This window comes from Drosophila erecta, unplaced genomic scaffold (genome assembly GCF_003286155.1).
Source record: "Drosophila erecta strain 14021-0224.00,06,07 unplaced genomic scaffold, DereRS2 tig00000055-arrow-pilon, whole genome shotgun sequence".
Taxonomy (NCBI): Eukaryota; Metazoa; Arthropoda; class Insecta; order Diptera; family Drosophilidae; genus Drosophila; species Drosophila erecta.
In genome coordinates this window covers 4,722,783-4,738,120 of record NW_020825200.1, presented here as the reverse complement: position 1 = coordinate 4,738,120, position 15,338 = coordinate 4,722,783, and the positions used below count along the sequence as shown (strand labels likewise).

At 46.8% G+C, this 15,338-nt stretch overlaps 3 protein-coding genes across 7 annotated transcripts in view; 2 read left to right on the top strand and 1 right to left on the bottom strand.

Moving 5' to 3' along the window:
• LOC6543522 overlaps window positions 1-2,842 on the top strand; it is a 113,633-nt gene extending 110,791 nt beyond the window's left edge. Inside the window, exons 77-78 of the mRNA XM_026979451.1 lie at window positions 21-446; window positions 511-2,842. Coding sequence (XP_026835252.1) covers window positions 21-446; window positions 511-752 — 668 coding nt within the window. The 3' untranslated portion in view covers window positions 753-2,842. The remainder of the gene's footprint in view (window positions 1-20; window positions 447-510) is intronic.
• Window positions 2,843-3,242: 400 nt separating this feature from the next.
• On the top strand, window positions 3,243-12,429 carry LOC6543525 (sodium- and chloride-dependent GABA transporter ine). 5 transcript variants are annotated; one of them, XM_026978828.1, is made up of 10 exons: window positions 3,243-3,458; window positions 5,032-6,001; window positions 6,460-6,751; window positions 8,271-8,449; window positions 9,304-9,438; window positions 10,451-10,580; window positions 10,649-10,741; window positions 10,809-11,760; window positions 11,835-12,011; window positions 12,075-12,429. In XM_026978828.1, the coding sequence occupies exons 2-10, from the start codon at window positions 5,350-5,352 to the stop codon at window positions 12,297-12,299; spliced, it is 2,835 nt and encodes a 944-aa protein (XP_026834629.1). In that variant the 5' UTR covers window positions 3,243-3,458; window positions 5,032-5,349; the 3' UTR covers window positions 12,300-12,429. The 5 variants fall into 5 exon arrangements, with proteins under 5 accessions (XP_026834629.1, XP_026834630.1, XP_026834628.1 ...); XM_026978829.1 differs by having other exon boundaries at window positions 4,975-6,001; XM_026978827.1 differs by lacking the exon at window positions 3,243-3,458 and having other exon boundaries at window positions 4,161-6,001.
• Window positions 12,405-15,289, bottom strand: LOC6543469 (polyphosphoinositide phosphatase). Its single transcript, XM_001968649.3, has 3 exons — window positions 15,113-15,289; window positions 13,432-15,055; window positions 12,405-13,376 (listed from the first exon to the last, which is right to left on the bottom strand). The coding sequence occupies exons 1-3, from the start codon at window positions 15,191-15,193 to the stop codon at window positions 12,505-12,507; spliced, it is 2,577 nt and encodes an 858-aa protein (XP_001968685.1). The 5' UTR covers window positions 15,194-15,289; the 3' UTR covers window positions 12,405-12,504.
• Between the last annotated feature and the right edge of the window lie 49 nt (window positions 15,290-15,338).

Genomic DNA, 15,338 nt, shown 5'->3' with positions numbered 1-15,338 from the left:
TCTCTATATTTAACTTCTAGCCATTTATGGAGGCTTTGCCCGCTCTTGTATTGCCAAAACCATGGAGGACAATGTGCAGAACGAGTATCTGGTCACTGATGAGAATGGCTGTGCCACGGATACCAGTATCTTTGGAAACTGGGAGTACAACCCGGACACGAACAGCCTGCTGGCCAGTTTCAATGCCTTCAAGTTCCCATCGAGCGATAACATCCGCTTCCAGTGCAACATACGAGTCTGCTTTGGACGCTGTCAACCCGTCAATTGTGGTGGCTACAACGCCTTCGGGCGACGTCGCCGCTCCATTGCGGACAACTCCACCGATGCGACCGCCATTGCCACGAATTCGGGTGTGGAGGGTCAACTGCGCGAAGAGATCACAATCTCGTCAAATGCCATTTTGACATTCGAGAAGCGCAGCGGTCAAGGTCTTAATGATGCCAACAGTAAGTAGTCCTGCAATGGATCATAACTCAAACCATAACTAACTTTGATTTCCATTTCCCACAGTAAAACCGGCGGCTCAAAGGGTCGAGGATATCTGCGTGTCTATGGTGGGATTAATCATTGCGCTGGTCATCACGGCTCTGCTGGCTCTTGTGGCCGTTGCCGTGGCTGTTTCCTGCTGGCTGATGGCCTACAGGAGGAGGCCGAAGACCATTGCGCCCCTCCCCCATCCGCCAGAGTTCCCCAACCCGCTGTTCTCCAATCCGGACGCAGTGCCCGAGCCAACGCCGGATTACATCTCCTAAATGTAACGTAACAATACAATGATACACAACACCTAGCTATATCTTTAGTATGTAAGAAAATCGAATGAAAATGAAAAAGAAAACTTTGTGAATATTTGAAAGGCAAGTGCAAAAGGTTATGAATAATGCAAAACAGATCAAATCGCGAAAGATAATCAAGATTGAAGATTGAAGAAAAGAAAAACAAAAGTACAGTTGTGAGCTGAAAGAATAGTCGGCTCTGTTGGCCGTAAAACGAAACTATGAATGATTGAATTATTGTAAAAAGCAAAAATGACGAAGCGAGAATCGCACGAAGAAAGCACGAAAGTAATTTAGTAGCTTAAGAAAATAATTTTATTAATTGTAATAACGATTAGTATTCTCCTTCCTACTAACATGAGAATTCCGCGTAGTGTTTGTACGTTTAGCTGCCACATAGAGACCACCAACTGCCAAACAGATGTGAGGGAATTTACCCATAGAGAGTACAGCTACAAACGAATTCTCGTCCTCTAACGACAACTTCTTCATTAGTCGAGAACCAATATTAATTCTGTTATATATGTATAACTAAAGACTTCCTATAAATATTTAGGGTGTGGGTAGTAGCAACGACACTTTGTATTATAGCACAGACACACGCACACACAACTGCAACTACTTCCTGTAATTTAGATACCAACTCAACTAGCCCGTTAAAATTGAAAACTGCCTTTGATTTCCAACAAGAAAAAACGAACAATGCACCCCAGAATACTCTCTAGCATAATATATGTAAGAGATCGTTGTGCCTCGGTCGATAAGATACTATTTCGCGTCTATCATCCATAACCACTGGACAATATGCCAACGATTGTCCCAGTTGGATTGTAGGCAAGCTCAAGAGTCCAAAACACACACACACACACACACGAACACGAACCTCGAAGAAATCAGACCACTCTAAGCAGCTTATAGACGTGGGAACAGTTTCATCTGGATCTAGGCACCAACTCGTTGAGGGAACATAACTATAACTGCCACTGAGGCGTCGTCAGCGCACAAAAGATACTTATCTATTGCATAGGAAATACTAGGTTTGTTTTAATTTTAATCGCAACACCGACTAATGGAGGATTTGATTTTGACCACTGTCCCTCGACCCCTTGTACTACACTCTACTATGATTAACCATTATTTTTGTAGTTTTATAGTCAATTAATATTAAATTGTTGTGATTGTTTTTAATGCAAAAGAGATACTTCCACTAACTTACTAATATGTAGAGACAAAAGTACAGAGCGTACTTAAAAAGGCAACGAACCAGCGTCCCGCCCCTGCCCCTGACCCGCCCCCCTTCCGTTCTCCGTCGGGAACAGCACGCCTCTGTCAACGCGCCGGAAACTATGCAGCGAATTTCCGTTTCCGGCGCCCGTTTCACGGAGCATGTCTTTTTCCGATGCGATGATAGCCGGGGGGGTCGCGGTTTCGCGGGTTCGGGCCTGGATAATTAAATTATTAAACATGAAGTTTTAAATTAATATTATTAAACGTAAACAAAATGTATAGTCACTACTTTAAGAGGAAAGAGAATTTTCTTTATAGTAAAATACCATACAAAATAAACTCGCACTCAGACACGTACACAAAGAGACAGAATTTGTAAATAATACACAGGCAAACTCTATGGTATTTTTAGTAGCGCATTATTGTGTATAGGTTTCAGCACCTTGACCCCCAAATCCGAACTAAATCACAGGCTAATCCTAACCCATGCCAGGCATAAAATTATTTTCTTAATTCCATAGCCAATAGAATGTACAAGCAAGTGCACAAATTTGCAACCGCCTCGTTCACAATTACCACACACTTTTATTTTTCTTCACAAGAACCGCTTCAAAATCGGACCCAAAATAGAGTTACATTGAATATAGACAAAACTTTTTGCACTGGCAGCAAATATACTCGTAAATGAGAAAATAATAAGGAATAAGAGTGGCTCTTATTGTAAAAAGAAAGCAATAGTTAAATTGTACTTATAAAACGTGTATTTAATAACGAGAAACGAACATAATTGTAATCGCTTATTGTAAACTAATAAATAAATAAATAAAAATAAATCAACATGACGGCGGGGACTCCAATGATAATTAAATTAAGTATTTCGCCAGCGTTCCGCTTGCACTCAACTCGAATCTGGCCATTTAAGCGATTAAGCGGACACATATGGCGAAAATTGTAGCTTCTTCTTGGATGTCAGATAATCCGATTTAAAATATTCCAGCATTTTGGGGAGCGGGAACAAGCCTAACCCGTAGTGCTTCTCAAATCTGCCCGCCGCCACCGACGCGGATCCCACTTATAATACTGGATCCGCTCTCCGGCAGAGTGGTCGTGCCAGATATGGGTAGAGCGGCGAGATATAGCTGGCCATATATACACATACTATCTACATACATATGTACGTATGTATGTGGAGAGCGCGAGCGGATCGGGTTTGTGGTATGCCGCAGCAGCAGTCGCAACTGCAAACGATATTCGCACACGGGGATTGGATCAGTTGACATTTGACGGCGCGCGTGTTGGCACGTTTTCGGAGCCACCTCCATGGACTCATGGTTAATCCATTAAGTCGTCGAAAGTGCGGCACGCAAAGTTGAGCACCTCGCACTACACTCGCACTGGGCATCAAGTATACGCGTCGTTATCTTGATCCGCCCGATTGCCGTTGTCGGGTAATTTGATGTGCGTTGATTGTTCTATTACGACTATTATGATTGAAATTGGCCATTGTTCGGCGGATGAATGAGTGAAGAATCCAGAATCCCCACACTAGAATCTAAATTGAACTGCAGGAACAAGTGAATCAAAGTGAATGAAATTACCATTATTAGTGTCGATCGCTGTCGCTCTGATTGCCACCATTAAAGTGTGTGATTATCTGTTTGGCCAAGGTGTTAAATCTTTTTGTTTGTTTGATCTTCGAGTGCAGCACAGCATATCGGTAAAAACAGCATTTAATGGCTGTTTGTTGGTGGCAGCAACTGGGCAAACAAACTTGTTGTATAATGGGGAATTTAGCACTGGCTGGGCACAGCTTTCATTAGCAAGTTGGAGTGCTAATTTGGTTTTATAGTCCAGTGCGATACAAGGGATGTGCCCGGAATAGAACATCTGTTGATGCCGCAGCTTTCTATCGACGGCTTACGACTTACAATGAGGTATAGTTGTCCTATACGATGTCACACTATTTCTCCCACTGTCAGACCTCAAGTAAGCAATTACCAAAACATTTCACAGGGTTTAGCTTTCTCAGCTTCAACAGTAAAGCGAATTAAATTCACACAACGCTCCATAAGTGATTTATTGCCCGACAAAGGTAATCAATCAGGTTTTTTTTTATTGTGAGGTTTGAATGGAAGCCCCAAAAAGCCAACAGCTGATATTTTAAGAAGCTTACTCTACTAGCACACAGTTATGTAAATACAATTGGAATGTTTTCGAGCTCAGTTGATCAGTTGAATCGGTTTTATTCGTGCCTCGCGCTCTGGCTGAAAATTTACATTTTTACTACTTGAGTGTGGCTGATTTTCATATTACAACGAAACCCCCTAGCGTGCTATGATATATGATATGTGTACGGCAAGATGCGTAATTATTAATTACGGCACAGTTGAGCCAGCTCGCTGACCTTTCGTGGTCTGCTGCTGACCGGAGAGTCACTGGAGCAGATCGCGTGCCAATGACGTAGTGCCTCTGTTTCCTCCTCAATCCGAAACTTTCAAATTCAAAGAGCCCGATATGGGCAAGAGCGTCACTGGCAGTCATCGAAATGAAAGCAGCCCGAGAAATGCTTTCCAAGAAGGCGACCATGAGAGGTGGGCGACGTGGTCGGGAGCAACCTTTTAGGGCCACATCGCCGATAAGATACAAATTTGTATCTGTAGTGTCAAGTGCGAGTTGCTGTTCACCTGTGTGTGGCTGAAGAGCTCGAGTTGGTTTATCTGTGGCGGTGATAAAATATATATAAAAAAAATGGAACAAAACTTCAGCTTGTTTGTTTATATAAACAAATACGAGAAAAATATATAAGGTGTACGTAAAAAGAAAAGGAAAAATCACTCAGTTTTATGGCAGCGCACTGAGTTGGGAAAGTGAATTCCCCATAAAGTGATAACAATTTGCGGAGTAGGCAGACAATATTTTATTTTATTAAATGGTTAAAGAGCAACTTTCAAGAAAGTAATCACCTCTATTAAAGCAAATAAAGATAACTCGTGCTGGCTTTCACATGATTTAGTTTATTTTGATTTAAAAGCCCAAACTCACGCAGCCGGCAACAACAACATTGTGCAACTCAAGATTTAAATGTGATTTAAAATTGTGTCAACCAGTACTCGCAATCGCAGATTGCGACCATTCAAAATGATAGATATGAAAGCGGCCCCAGCATCAGCGAACCAGTGCAAAATCCAACAACAGTCGCCGTTCAAAATGGTTTTATGATAAAGCGACTAGCGAATACCAACCAGCAACTAGCAACCTGCAACTAGCAACACATCAACTGGCAACCAGCAACACAGCTACAGCAGCCACACGAATTTCCCACAGAGAGGCCCTCCCCTCAACCTTCCCAATGGCGGACAACAAAGACGCCAGCCAGGTGCTGAGCACCACACCCGACCAGGTGGTGACCAAGCGCACCCCGCCCACCGGTCTTACGCCCTTGAGGCACAGCCAACTCTCTGATAGCGGAGCGGAGAGCTGCTACGAGGGCGACGAACAGGCACGGCTCATCCGGTCGTCCTCGTCGCGGGTCCACAAGTTCATCATTATACCGGCCACGCCGGGAACACCGCCGGGAAGCGGTGCGGTAGCCGGACCACTTCCCTTCCGCCAAACCAGCTCCACCACCTCGCTGGCGGCCATGGCGGCTGCTCTGCACAAACAGCCACCACTACGCCAGATATCGGTTCGAACCAGGCCCAATTCGGAGGTATTGCAACCTGGTGCAGGTCAGGTGCAGGCCCATCAGCCAACGGCAGCAGGATCCACCTCCACGGTCACCTTCACCATCGACGATTGCGATGAACAAGCCGCTGAGAATCCAGCTCGATCTTCAGCTCCAAGTCCCGTGACCATGCCCGCCATCTCACCCACGCCCGCCACCCTGACCTGCACCACCACCACCACCATGGCCGGGGATTCGGTGGCCGTCTCGCCGCTCAGCATGGATCTGAAGTCGCGGCTAGGCAGCCACCACAGCAGTATGCGCTCCGTGGTCTCAGGTTGGTGAACCTCTAACCTCACAGCCCATTCCTCACCCGCATATTGAGTTCCAAAGTGCGCGAATGTAATTGCTTGTACTCAATTGCTTTGCTTGGAAACGCCTCTTAATCTTTTAATTACACGAAATACTTGAACAGGCTTTTGATAATGTTGTCCTACTAATAATTAAGTGTATGCCTATAAGTGCCCCAGTGTCATTTAGCGAAAGTTAGATAGGCTTACATAGTATTCTGCTACTTGAGTTCTACAACATTAAACTAAATTTGAGGCATTATTAGCTATTTAAATGGCACACCCAGCAACTTAGTTCCACATTTACTATGCAATTAGTGTATAATTATTTATTCTGTAATTGATTATACTCGCATATGCATGCCCTTAATCGCGATGATTGTCTCACATCTAATCTTTTACCTGGAACTATTGTAAGGCGCTTATATTTCTTAATCCCGCGCAGGTTATCTTCCGGGCCTGAGCGATAGTAGCGGCAATCTGGTTGGAGGCATATCGATGGCCACTTCCGGATTACAGGCCCCCAATCCGCTCTACATGCAACCACAGGCCTCGCTGAGCGGCAGTTCCTATCATTTCCACGAACTGGCCGGCAACCAGATCTACTCCGATGTGACCTCCGTTCGCTCGCTGGCCTCCATTGGCATTGGGTCGACGGATGGACGCAAGCTGGTCATCCGGCGGGTGCCCACCACCGCCAACGAGCTCTTCGACATGGTCAATCCGCAGACGCCGCCGTAAGTGAAGTAAAGGGACGCATTTATTTCCAAATCAAATACCGATTTAGTTTTCTGTTAGCTGTTTCTCTCTGTGTATAGTTAGGGCCATTAGCTTGACAAAGGGGCGCCGATAAAATGATCTAACATGTGTGGCAAATTTGGCCAGCATTTGGCACTTTAGCATAGAATAACATTGTGGAGCATTTGGCAAACAGGGGATTTTAACACCCTTGTGGCATCTTTGGGCGCGGGGTCCACATGATGGCCAAGGGGCTCCGAAACGTGCCGATCTCGCATCAGCTATTTTTAAGCAACGTTCCATAACGAGATCAATAGATCGGTTCGATCGTTTTTGTGATTTATCTGTTTGTGTTGGCCATACCAATTACCACTCCCCATTGTGTGCTCCATAAACACCGGGACTGCGGCCGAGTCCCGGCTAAAAATTGCCGGATTTGTAGTCAGTAACGCATCAGCCCACAAACCGATCGGTTGCCACTCCCAGTTTCCCTCCAGTGCCCGCGACTCCTGCTCCACGTATCCTTGGCATCCATGGATACCTTCATAGTTCGAAGGCTGCATTAGAAGTGACTCCTGAATATCAGTAGATTAAAGCAAAGGAGTGAGCGAGAGTCGAGATGCCAAACCGCCAGGACTACGATGCCCAGTCCTCGAAGCACTCGGAGCAGTCCTTCTTCCGCTTCAACCGGGTGGCCAAAGTGTAAGAGCACAGGGAAAAACTTCAGTTGCATAACGTCTCGAATCAGGCCATTAAATGGTGATCGTGTGATTTATTTGCCCGAAACATTAGCGATAAAGCGCTGATTAAACATGAATGATTGCTTGATTGTTAAGTAGACTGCTTATACCCGACTTACCACTATTCCAAAAAGGATAGTAAATATACGTTTTTTTTTCAATATCTGCCCATATATGGTGCTACTGTGCTGTGTTGATATATCAAGAATTTTTGAAGAAATTGCTTAAAAAAATGGAATACAAATGCAAAGTTAATAATATGCAATTTGTATTCGAATTAGGCAATTTGCTGAACAGAAACTAGGATATAGATTTATTGGTCTATTATTAAAATGTACTAATCATTAAATGTTACAATGCACTGATCCACAGTGAGTATGATTCCGTTTAGCCAAACACATACAAATTATTAAAAGTGCCGTGTTGTCGACATGCGACCGCACAAATGCTTATTTTCAATATTACCCCGATTTAATCAAAGCACTTAAAAGGGGGAGACGCCGACACGAACGGCTGTTCAAATCGGTGGCACCTCACCCACACCAGCAATTGCACACCATTCAGCAGCCATCCATGACACGAGAGTCCCGGATCAGATTCTCGTCGCCGGGCACAATGCACCGTCAGTTGACACCTCCAATGGAATGGCCAGCCCCCACTTGGTGGTGGTTCGGATCCATGTGATTACTGCAATTAAGCCATTTGACGCATCAACTCTTTTTGTGTGTGCTGTGCATAAGTGGCTATTTTTTAAAGCTCCTCCTCCTTCTTTTTTTAGACCCTTGGGAGTCGATGATGACGACAGCTACTTGGACATGTCCGATGAGACGGCCAACCTGAAGCCGCGCCAGCAGCACTGGGCCAACAAGATGCAGTTCGTCCTGGCCTGCATTGGATACTCGGTGGGACTGGGAAACGTCTGGCGATTTCCCTACATGTGCTACAAGAGTGGCGGTGGTAAGTTCGCATATGCACAGGGCTATAAATTGAACAGCATTAAGGTATATTTACGATAAGATTATTTTGGCGATGGCTATAGATATTATATGAGATACTATTCTTTATTGAATTACTAATTTGGCTGAGTTATATGTACTTGCTCAAAAACTATTTATACCCTTATCAGTGCCTACGAAAAAGATCTCCGGTTCAATTGGGAATTAAGAAGGGGGTCAGTCGTAGGCAATTGCGAGATTTTCCGGGGAAGGCTTAGCGGAAGTGCCTCGTGAGAGTCCAGCAAGTGACTAAGTGTGCCGCCAAAAACAGCCTGCACATGCGATAAGCAGATATTGAGATAGTTACTTTGATTTCGTGCGACGGCACTGGGAAGATATGGGGGTTTAGTTGTTTGTTTTAGTTGCTCTAAAAACATTTGACAATTTTGCGCTTTAAGCGGCATTTCCGCTGAAACGTTTAAAAGTCATAAATTAAAATTTGTTTAAGCTCAGGGCAGCGGGAATAGATAATAGAGCGGTCACTGTCATCACTTGGCCGGTGTTTCTCGATCACGCGAGCGCGGAGGCCCGCGTCCATCTTCATTTGCACTTGGAGACCCGGAGCTGGGCCCCTACCTAGTTTCCCCATTTCTCGAGGGGATCGGGAATGGAAATGGGGGCGTAATGAGCTGGTGTGACAGTGGAGAAACTGGCACACGACCTCCTGCTAATGACGCGTGGAATGATAGACAGCAGTTTCATGCCATTTGCATGTGCTTATGTCAAATATTTATAATTAATTTAAATTATTTGCTTAGCTGCTCTCGTCCATGGCTACACGTACATGTGTCAATTATTTGCTTTTCGTCGTTACAGGTGTTTTTCTAGTACCTTATTGCATAATACTGTTCATATGCAGCATTCCGCTGCTCTTCATGGAGCTATCCGTTGGCCAGTACACCGGTCGAGGACCCATTGGGGCACTGGGTCAACTGTGTCCTCTGTTCAAGGGTGAGTAGCAGTAGAAAACGCCATTGGTTATCACCAAAGTTTGATATTTTTAAGCCTAAAACATGAATCTAGTTTATTTGTTCTTGCACTGGTGTACAAAAATCGCATACGGCTCGTATACGTAATAATTATCAATAAATATTACACATACAGCCTGTTGTCAAGAGCGACGTTTGCGAATTCGGGCCCGTTTGTTATTAAAGCAAATTGTTATTACAAGCGACTTAAACTGATTCTAACTATTATTACACATCATTTTCCAACTCCTATTTGGGATCGAACCTATTGCGTCATTTGTAGTTTGCAAAAGCGTCATGGTTTTCATAACTTTGAAAACCCCCCTGAAAACAATGGAAAGCCAGGCCTGCCCAACCACCATGACAAACATAAAAGAGAGCCCGCTGATTTGGCCAGCTATGGTATGGACTTGGCCATGGGCCAAGGTCAATCCAATATTTAGCCAGCTTGTTGAGCTCTATTTTGCGTTGTGATTTACACTCAATCCGTGCGCTGCGATGCTCCACATGCATACGGACGGAAGCTAATTAGCTGGGCCATTGTGTTGTGGAGGTGGCGTGAAAACCCGAAGGCAAGCCGGGAAAATTCCCCCATCCCCATGCCACCACACAGTCCGATTTGCTATTTTTGCCGTTGCCAAACGCTTAATTACTGTCAATATTTTGCAAACAAACCACGCCCACGGAGAGGCAAGCTAATAAATATTAATAACGTGTAAAAACTATTTAACCAAGAATCGCAAGCGACTTCGAACGGTTCCAATTGTCGCCGTAGGAGGCAGGCACATGGCCAATTATGCAGATGAGTGCCAGTCTAGACATGTGATTCCATACGAAACCGGTCCGACTATCATCTGGCCTAATTAAGTCTAATTTTTGTGTATGCTCAACTCATTGCAACTGGCATTGCCATAATGTTGAGCTGCAGCTGGAGATGCCCGACTGATTTGGGTGAGCTGGGTTACTTATCGATGGCCTCTTCTCTGCCTCCTCAGGAGCCGGACTCGCCAGCGTGGTCGTCTCGTTCCTCATGTCCACCTACTATAGTGTCATCATAGGCTACTCCATCTACTACTTCTTCACGTCGTTCAAAACGGAGATGCCCTGGATCGACTGCAACAACAGGTGGGTTTCCCATGTTTCTCATTCTTTTATGGTTCCTTCATAAGTGGACTTCCATAAATGATTTCCAGGTGGAACACGCCGGATTGCTGGGTGCCGCAGCGCAAGGAGATGAATGCCAGTGCGCCGGACACATCTCGCACTCCTTCTGAGGAATTCTTCGAGTAACATATAGCATACATTTATAAGTAAAATCATTGTGGTCTTATACTCGTAATTTCCCTTCCAAAGAAACAAGGTCCTTCAGATCAGCGGTGGCCTGGAGTATCCGGGCATGATGCGCTGGGAGCTGTTCGCCTGCCTGATCTGCGCCTGGCTGATGGTCTACTTCGCCACGTGGAAGTCGATCAAGTCGTCGGCGAAGGTGCGCTACTTCACGGCCACCTTTCCGTTTGTGCTGATCATCATCCTGATGGTGCGGGCGGTGACCCTGGACGGAGCTGCGGAGGGTCTGCGCTTCTTCTTCCGTCCCAAGTGGTCGGAGCTAAAAAACGCCAATGTGTGGATCAACGCCGCCTCCCAGAACTTCAACTCGCTGGGCATCACCTTCGGATCCATGATCTCCTTTGCCAGCTACAACAAGTACAACAACAATATCCTGCGGGATACCGTGGCAGTGAGTGCGGTGAATATGATCACCAGTCTCCTGGTGGGCATCTTTGCCTTCTCCACGCTGGGCAACCTGGCCCTGGAGCAGAACACCAATGTGAGGGACGTCATCGGTGATGGACCTGGCATGATATTCGTGGTGTATCCCCAAGCGATGGCTAAGATGCCGTACGCCCAGCTCTGGGCGGTCATGTTCTTCTTCATGCTGCTCTGCCTGGGACTAAACTCGCAGTTTGCCATCGTGGAGGTGGTGGTCACCTCCATACAGGATGGTTTTCCGCGGTGGATTAAGCGACACCTGGGCTATCACGAAATCGTGGTCCTGTTCGTCTGTGTCATCTCATGTCTCTTCGGAATGCCCAACATCATACAGGGCGGCATCTACTACTTCCAGCTAATGGATCACTACGCCGCCTCCGTGACGATCATGTTCCTGGCCTTCTGCCAAATGATCGCCATTGCCTGGTTCTACGGCACGGGAAGACTCTCGAAGAACGTGAAGCAAATGACCGGAAAGGCGCCTTCATTCTATTTCAGGTCCTGCTGGCTAGTCCTGGGACCGTGCCTCCTCTTTGTAAGTAACCCCGAGTCTTAATTACATATGTAGAATTAATCTAAAAGCATGGGATTTCTGCCATCTGCCATCAGGCCATCTGGGTGTTGAGTCTGATCAACTACCACGAGCCCACCTACCACAATGGACGCTATACCTATCCGGACTGGGCCTATGGAATAGGCTGGATGTTCGCCTCCTTCTCGCTGATCTGCATACCGGGATATGCGGTTATCAACTTCCTGCGGTCCGGTGGAGATACCTTTTGGGAAGTATGTTGCACCTGGCATTTGCCTATGTCCAATTATTAACCCCATATTGAAAACCCTTCGTAGCGCATCCGAAACACGCTGAGACCAAACATCTACGAGTGCAAAATCTGCGGCGAACATCACTGCGAACACGACTTTCCGGAGCAGGAGCAGTTCATGCTGACCCAGGAACTGGCCACCGTGTACAAGCCAACGAACCCACACCTGCTCCATCTCGGCCAGAAGTCCGGCTACAACGCCATGCAAGCCTCACCCGCTCATGCGGACCACGTGGCCAGTAACTGTTAGGAACCTCTACCAACAATAGCCATTTCCGAGTATTTTTAACGAATCACTTTTGTAAGTTAACTGCAGAAATTAAAGTATTTAAATAAATTGTAGATCGAGCCTACTGGATTAAGGAGGTTATCTAACTTAATATAATAGTTAATATAATGTATAATACATTTTGAGACAACAAACTAAAATATCAGATGACATTACATATCAATGACTACAGCTTTTGCACATATTGATAGAGTAAATCAAATTCCTCCAGCTTGGGCACGGCGTTAAAGGTGCTGCGAGTTCTGCAGTACTCGGCATAGACAATGAGACTCTTGCGAGGAACGACCGGCGGACGCACGCTGAGATAAGAGTCGGTTCCGTAGTCACTGAGTGGACGCAGGGTAATGCCACGCATAATCTTGGCCAGCTCCTGATCGCGCTGAGCAACGGCTGTCTGAGCTGGCCTCGCACCACCACTGGACAACTTGCCCATCTGGACGTACTTCTTATAAACAGCCATGCTCTGCTTGGAGGGCGGATTGATGGTGCACCCATAGATTTCCTCCATCGAGGGGAGACCTGTGGCCAGAGTGGCAACAGCTGGTTCGGACGATTCCGTCTGGTTTGCCTCCTTCTCGGCAAAACTTGCACTCAACTCCTCATCGCTGGAGCTAACGTCGCCCTCGCTGGAACTGGAGGAATTGCTATTCGTAGAACCCGTGGAGCTTTGCCCTGTCATTGAGGGATTTTGACGGGCCTTTCGAGATGTCTGGATCTGCCTCTGGAAGGGACTGAAGTTAGTGCGGAATGTGGGCATATATCGCAGTGCCAGCTGACTGATCTCGAAAGCGATGTGCTCGCTGAAGTCAGTCCACTTGAAGGACTGATGGTAGTTGGAGTAGGCATCGATCATTTCCAGACCGCTTGTGTGAACGCGAAACAGCTCCTTGACCAATTTATTGGAATCCGCACATGAATAGGGTAGGCACTCGCGAACCTTGTGGCGCACCCAATCGGTGATGGCCTTGCTATCCGCTCTTGGCACGAATGCGTTGTGCATATCGTAGTCCGTCTGTAGCTCCCAAATGGGCGGACCCTCTGGTTGAGAATTAGATTAAATAATGTTTCAAATTCATAAGAGTTTATTACTTACGCTTTGTCAAACTGGGTTTGTATATGCCCAAGAACAAGTTGATGCTGTGCTGCTTCTCGGTGTCGCTGAACGTGTTGCTGTAATACCGACTGAGGGTCTGCATCACATCGCTTCCCTGAGAGCCCCAGGGAGCCGTCTTCCGGTATGTCTTAATCCGATGCACCAGCTGCGACCCGCCGTATTGCAGGGCCAGTGTATCGCCGTGTTCCTCGTACAGGTTTTCCAGCATCGTCACGCAATCCGAGTCGAACTCCAGCTTAGCGGATTTAACAAAACCCAGACGCTCCAGTTGATGACCCAAAGCGCACTTTCCTATGGCAAACTGGGCCGAATTGGTGCGATCCAGGCAGTCCACGCAGTTTGTGCGTACGATCCCAGTCTGCAAGCCGGGCTCACTGCCCGCCGCCTTGAAAAACATCCCCGTCATTTGTACAATACTTTCTGCGTGAATGGCTAGTTGCTCCATGACGTTGCCTCCACTTAGGCGACTTTGTCGTGCCATATCGAAGTGGATGTGCTTCATGCGGTGCGGCGGCGGCAGAAATTGGTTGAGATAGCGGATACTGTACTCTAGCTCCTTGGAGATGATAGACTCGTGCTTGCGTCTTTCCCGCTTCTTCACCAAATTGAGCATAATAAGCGGCGCACCATAATGGAAGAGTAGACGTTCGAAGTGGAGCGATGGAGTCTGCGCATATGGATCGCAAATGTCCAATTGAATCTGCGGCTTGGGCACCATTTTGCTAATATCCTGGGACCAGTGCGATGGTATGGAACCTCGCATTTGGGTAAAGGCGCAGATTCTCTGACCATCGCTGACGATTTGTTCGGTCTCCACCTCGTTGGCCACATCTCCTTGAAAGTTGGCTCCACGTTTAAGGAAACGAGTGCCGGCAAATCGTGAACTCCTGCGTGCTACCAGGCAAACGTTAACGTGCCGCCCAAAAATGCTGATGCACGATTGGCTGACAAAACCGTGAGTAACCTCTAAAAGCCAGTCCTTTAGCATAATGCCTTCCATGGGCTGCAAAAGATAGGCATTCCAGACAAAGCGCTTGCGGGAATCGGTGCGAAACGCGTAATCCACGCGCTCATGGGCCTTGTCCACGTTGCTGGTTAGCGTGTTCCAATCGGGAAGGGGTTCGTCTCGGTCGAGGTCTACCTTGGCACCAACGTAGCGGGGCGCAGACTCGTTGTACTGCAGCGTGCGCGTCAGATCGTAGGAGTATGAAAAGTAGAAGTTGCTACGGAGGTCGATATTCTGAAACATCCGCTTGTAGCGATCCTCGTGCGGATGCGGAGGTCGTTGCGAGGTCACCTCGTTCACACGCACCATCACCGTGTCCTTTATGGTGTAAACCAGGTGGCGGCCGATGTGGGCGCAGCATTTGCGCTTTGTTACCAGCAAGAGGTAGTAGCCCTCAAGGAAGCGCACAAACCCGAGGACGCCGTAAGCAGACGTCACCCTGGGCGAACCCGTGAGGGAGGCGACAAAACGCCGGATCTCCAAGCTGTTGAACTCGTTGGCGTTCTCCTCGATACTCAGCCTGTTGTGGGCCAGTCGGTCTATGGTCAGGAGGCGGAACCGAGTCTCCCGATTGTTGCTGCCCACCAAATACAAGCGCTGCATGACAATGTGTGTGATTACTCAGAAACGGCATTGTTGGTGGTGATTTCTTACCGCACGTGTCTCATAGAGCACTACTTTCTGGATGGAGCTTATTAGGGGATTGAAAACTATATTCGGGTTATCATTGTTCATTTTTCTTCCTTTTGCGTCACTTTTTATTACAATTTTTCAGTCCGCTCCCACATAAACAATCAACAGCTGATCAGCTGTGTTTGGGATGCCCAAAATAGCCAGTGATGGCAGCGTGAGAGTACTCGATAAATAAATTGATGTTGGT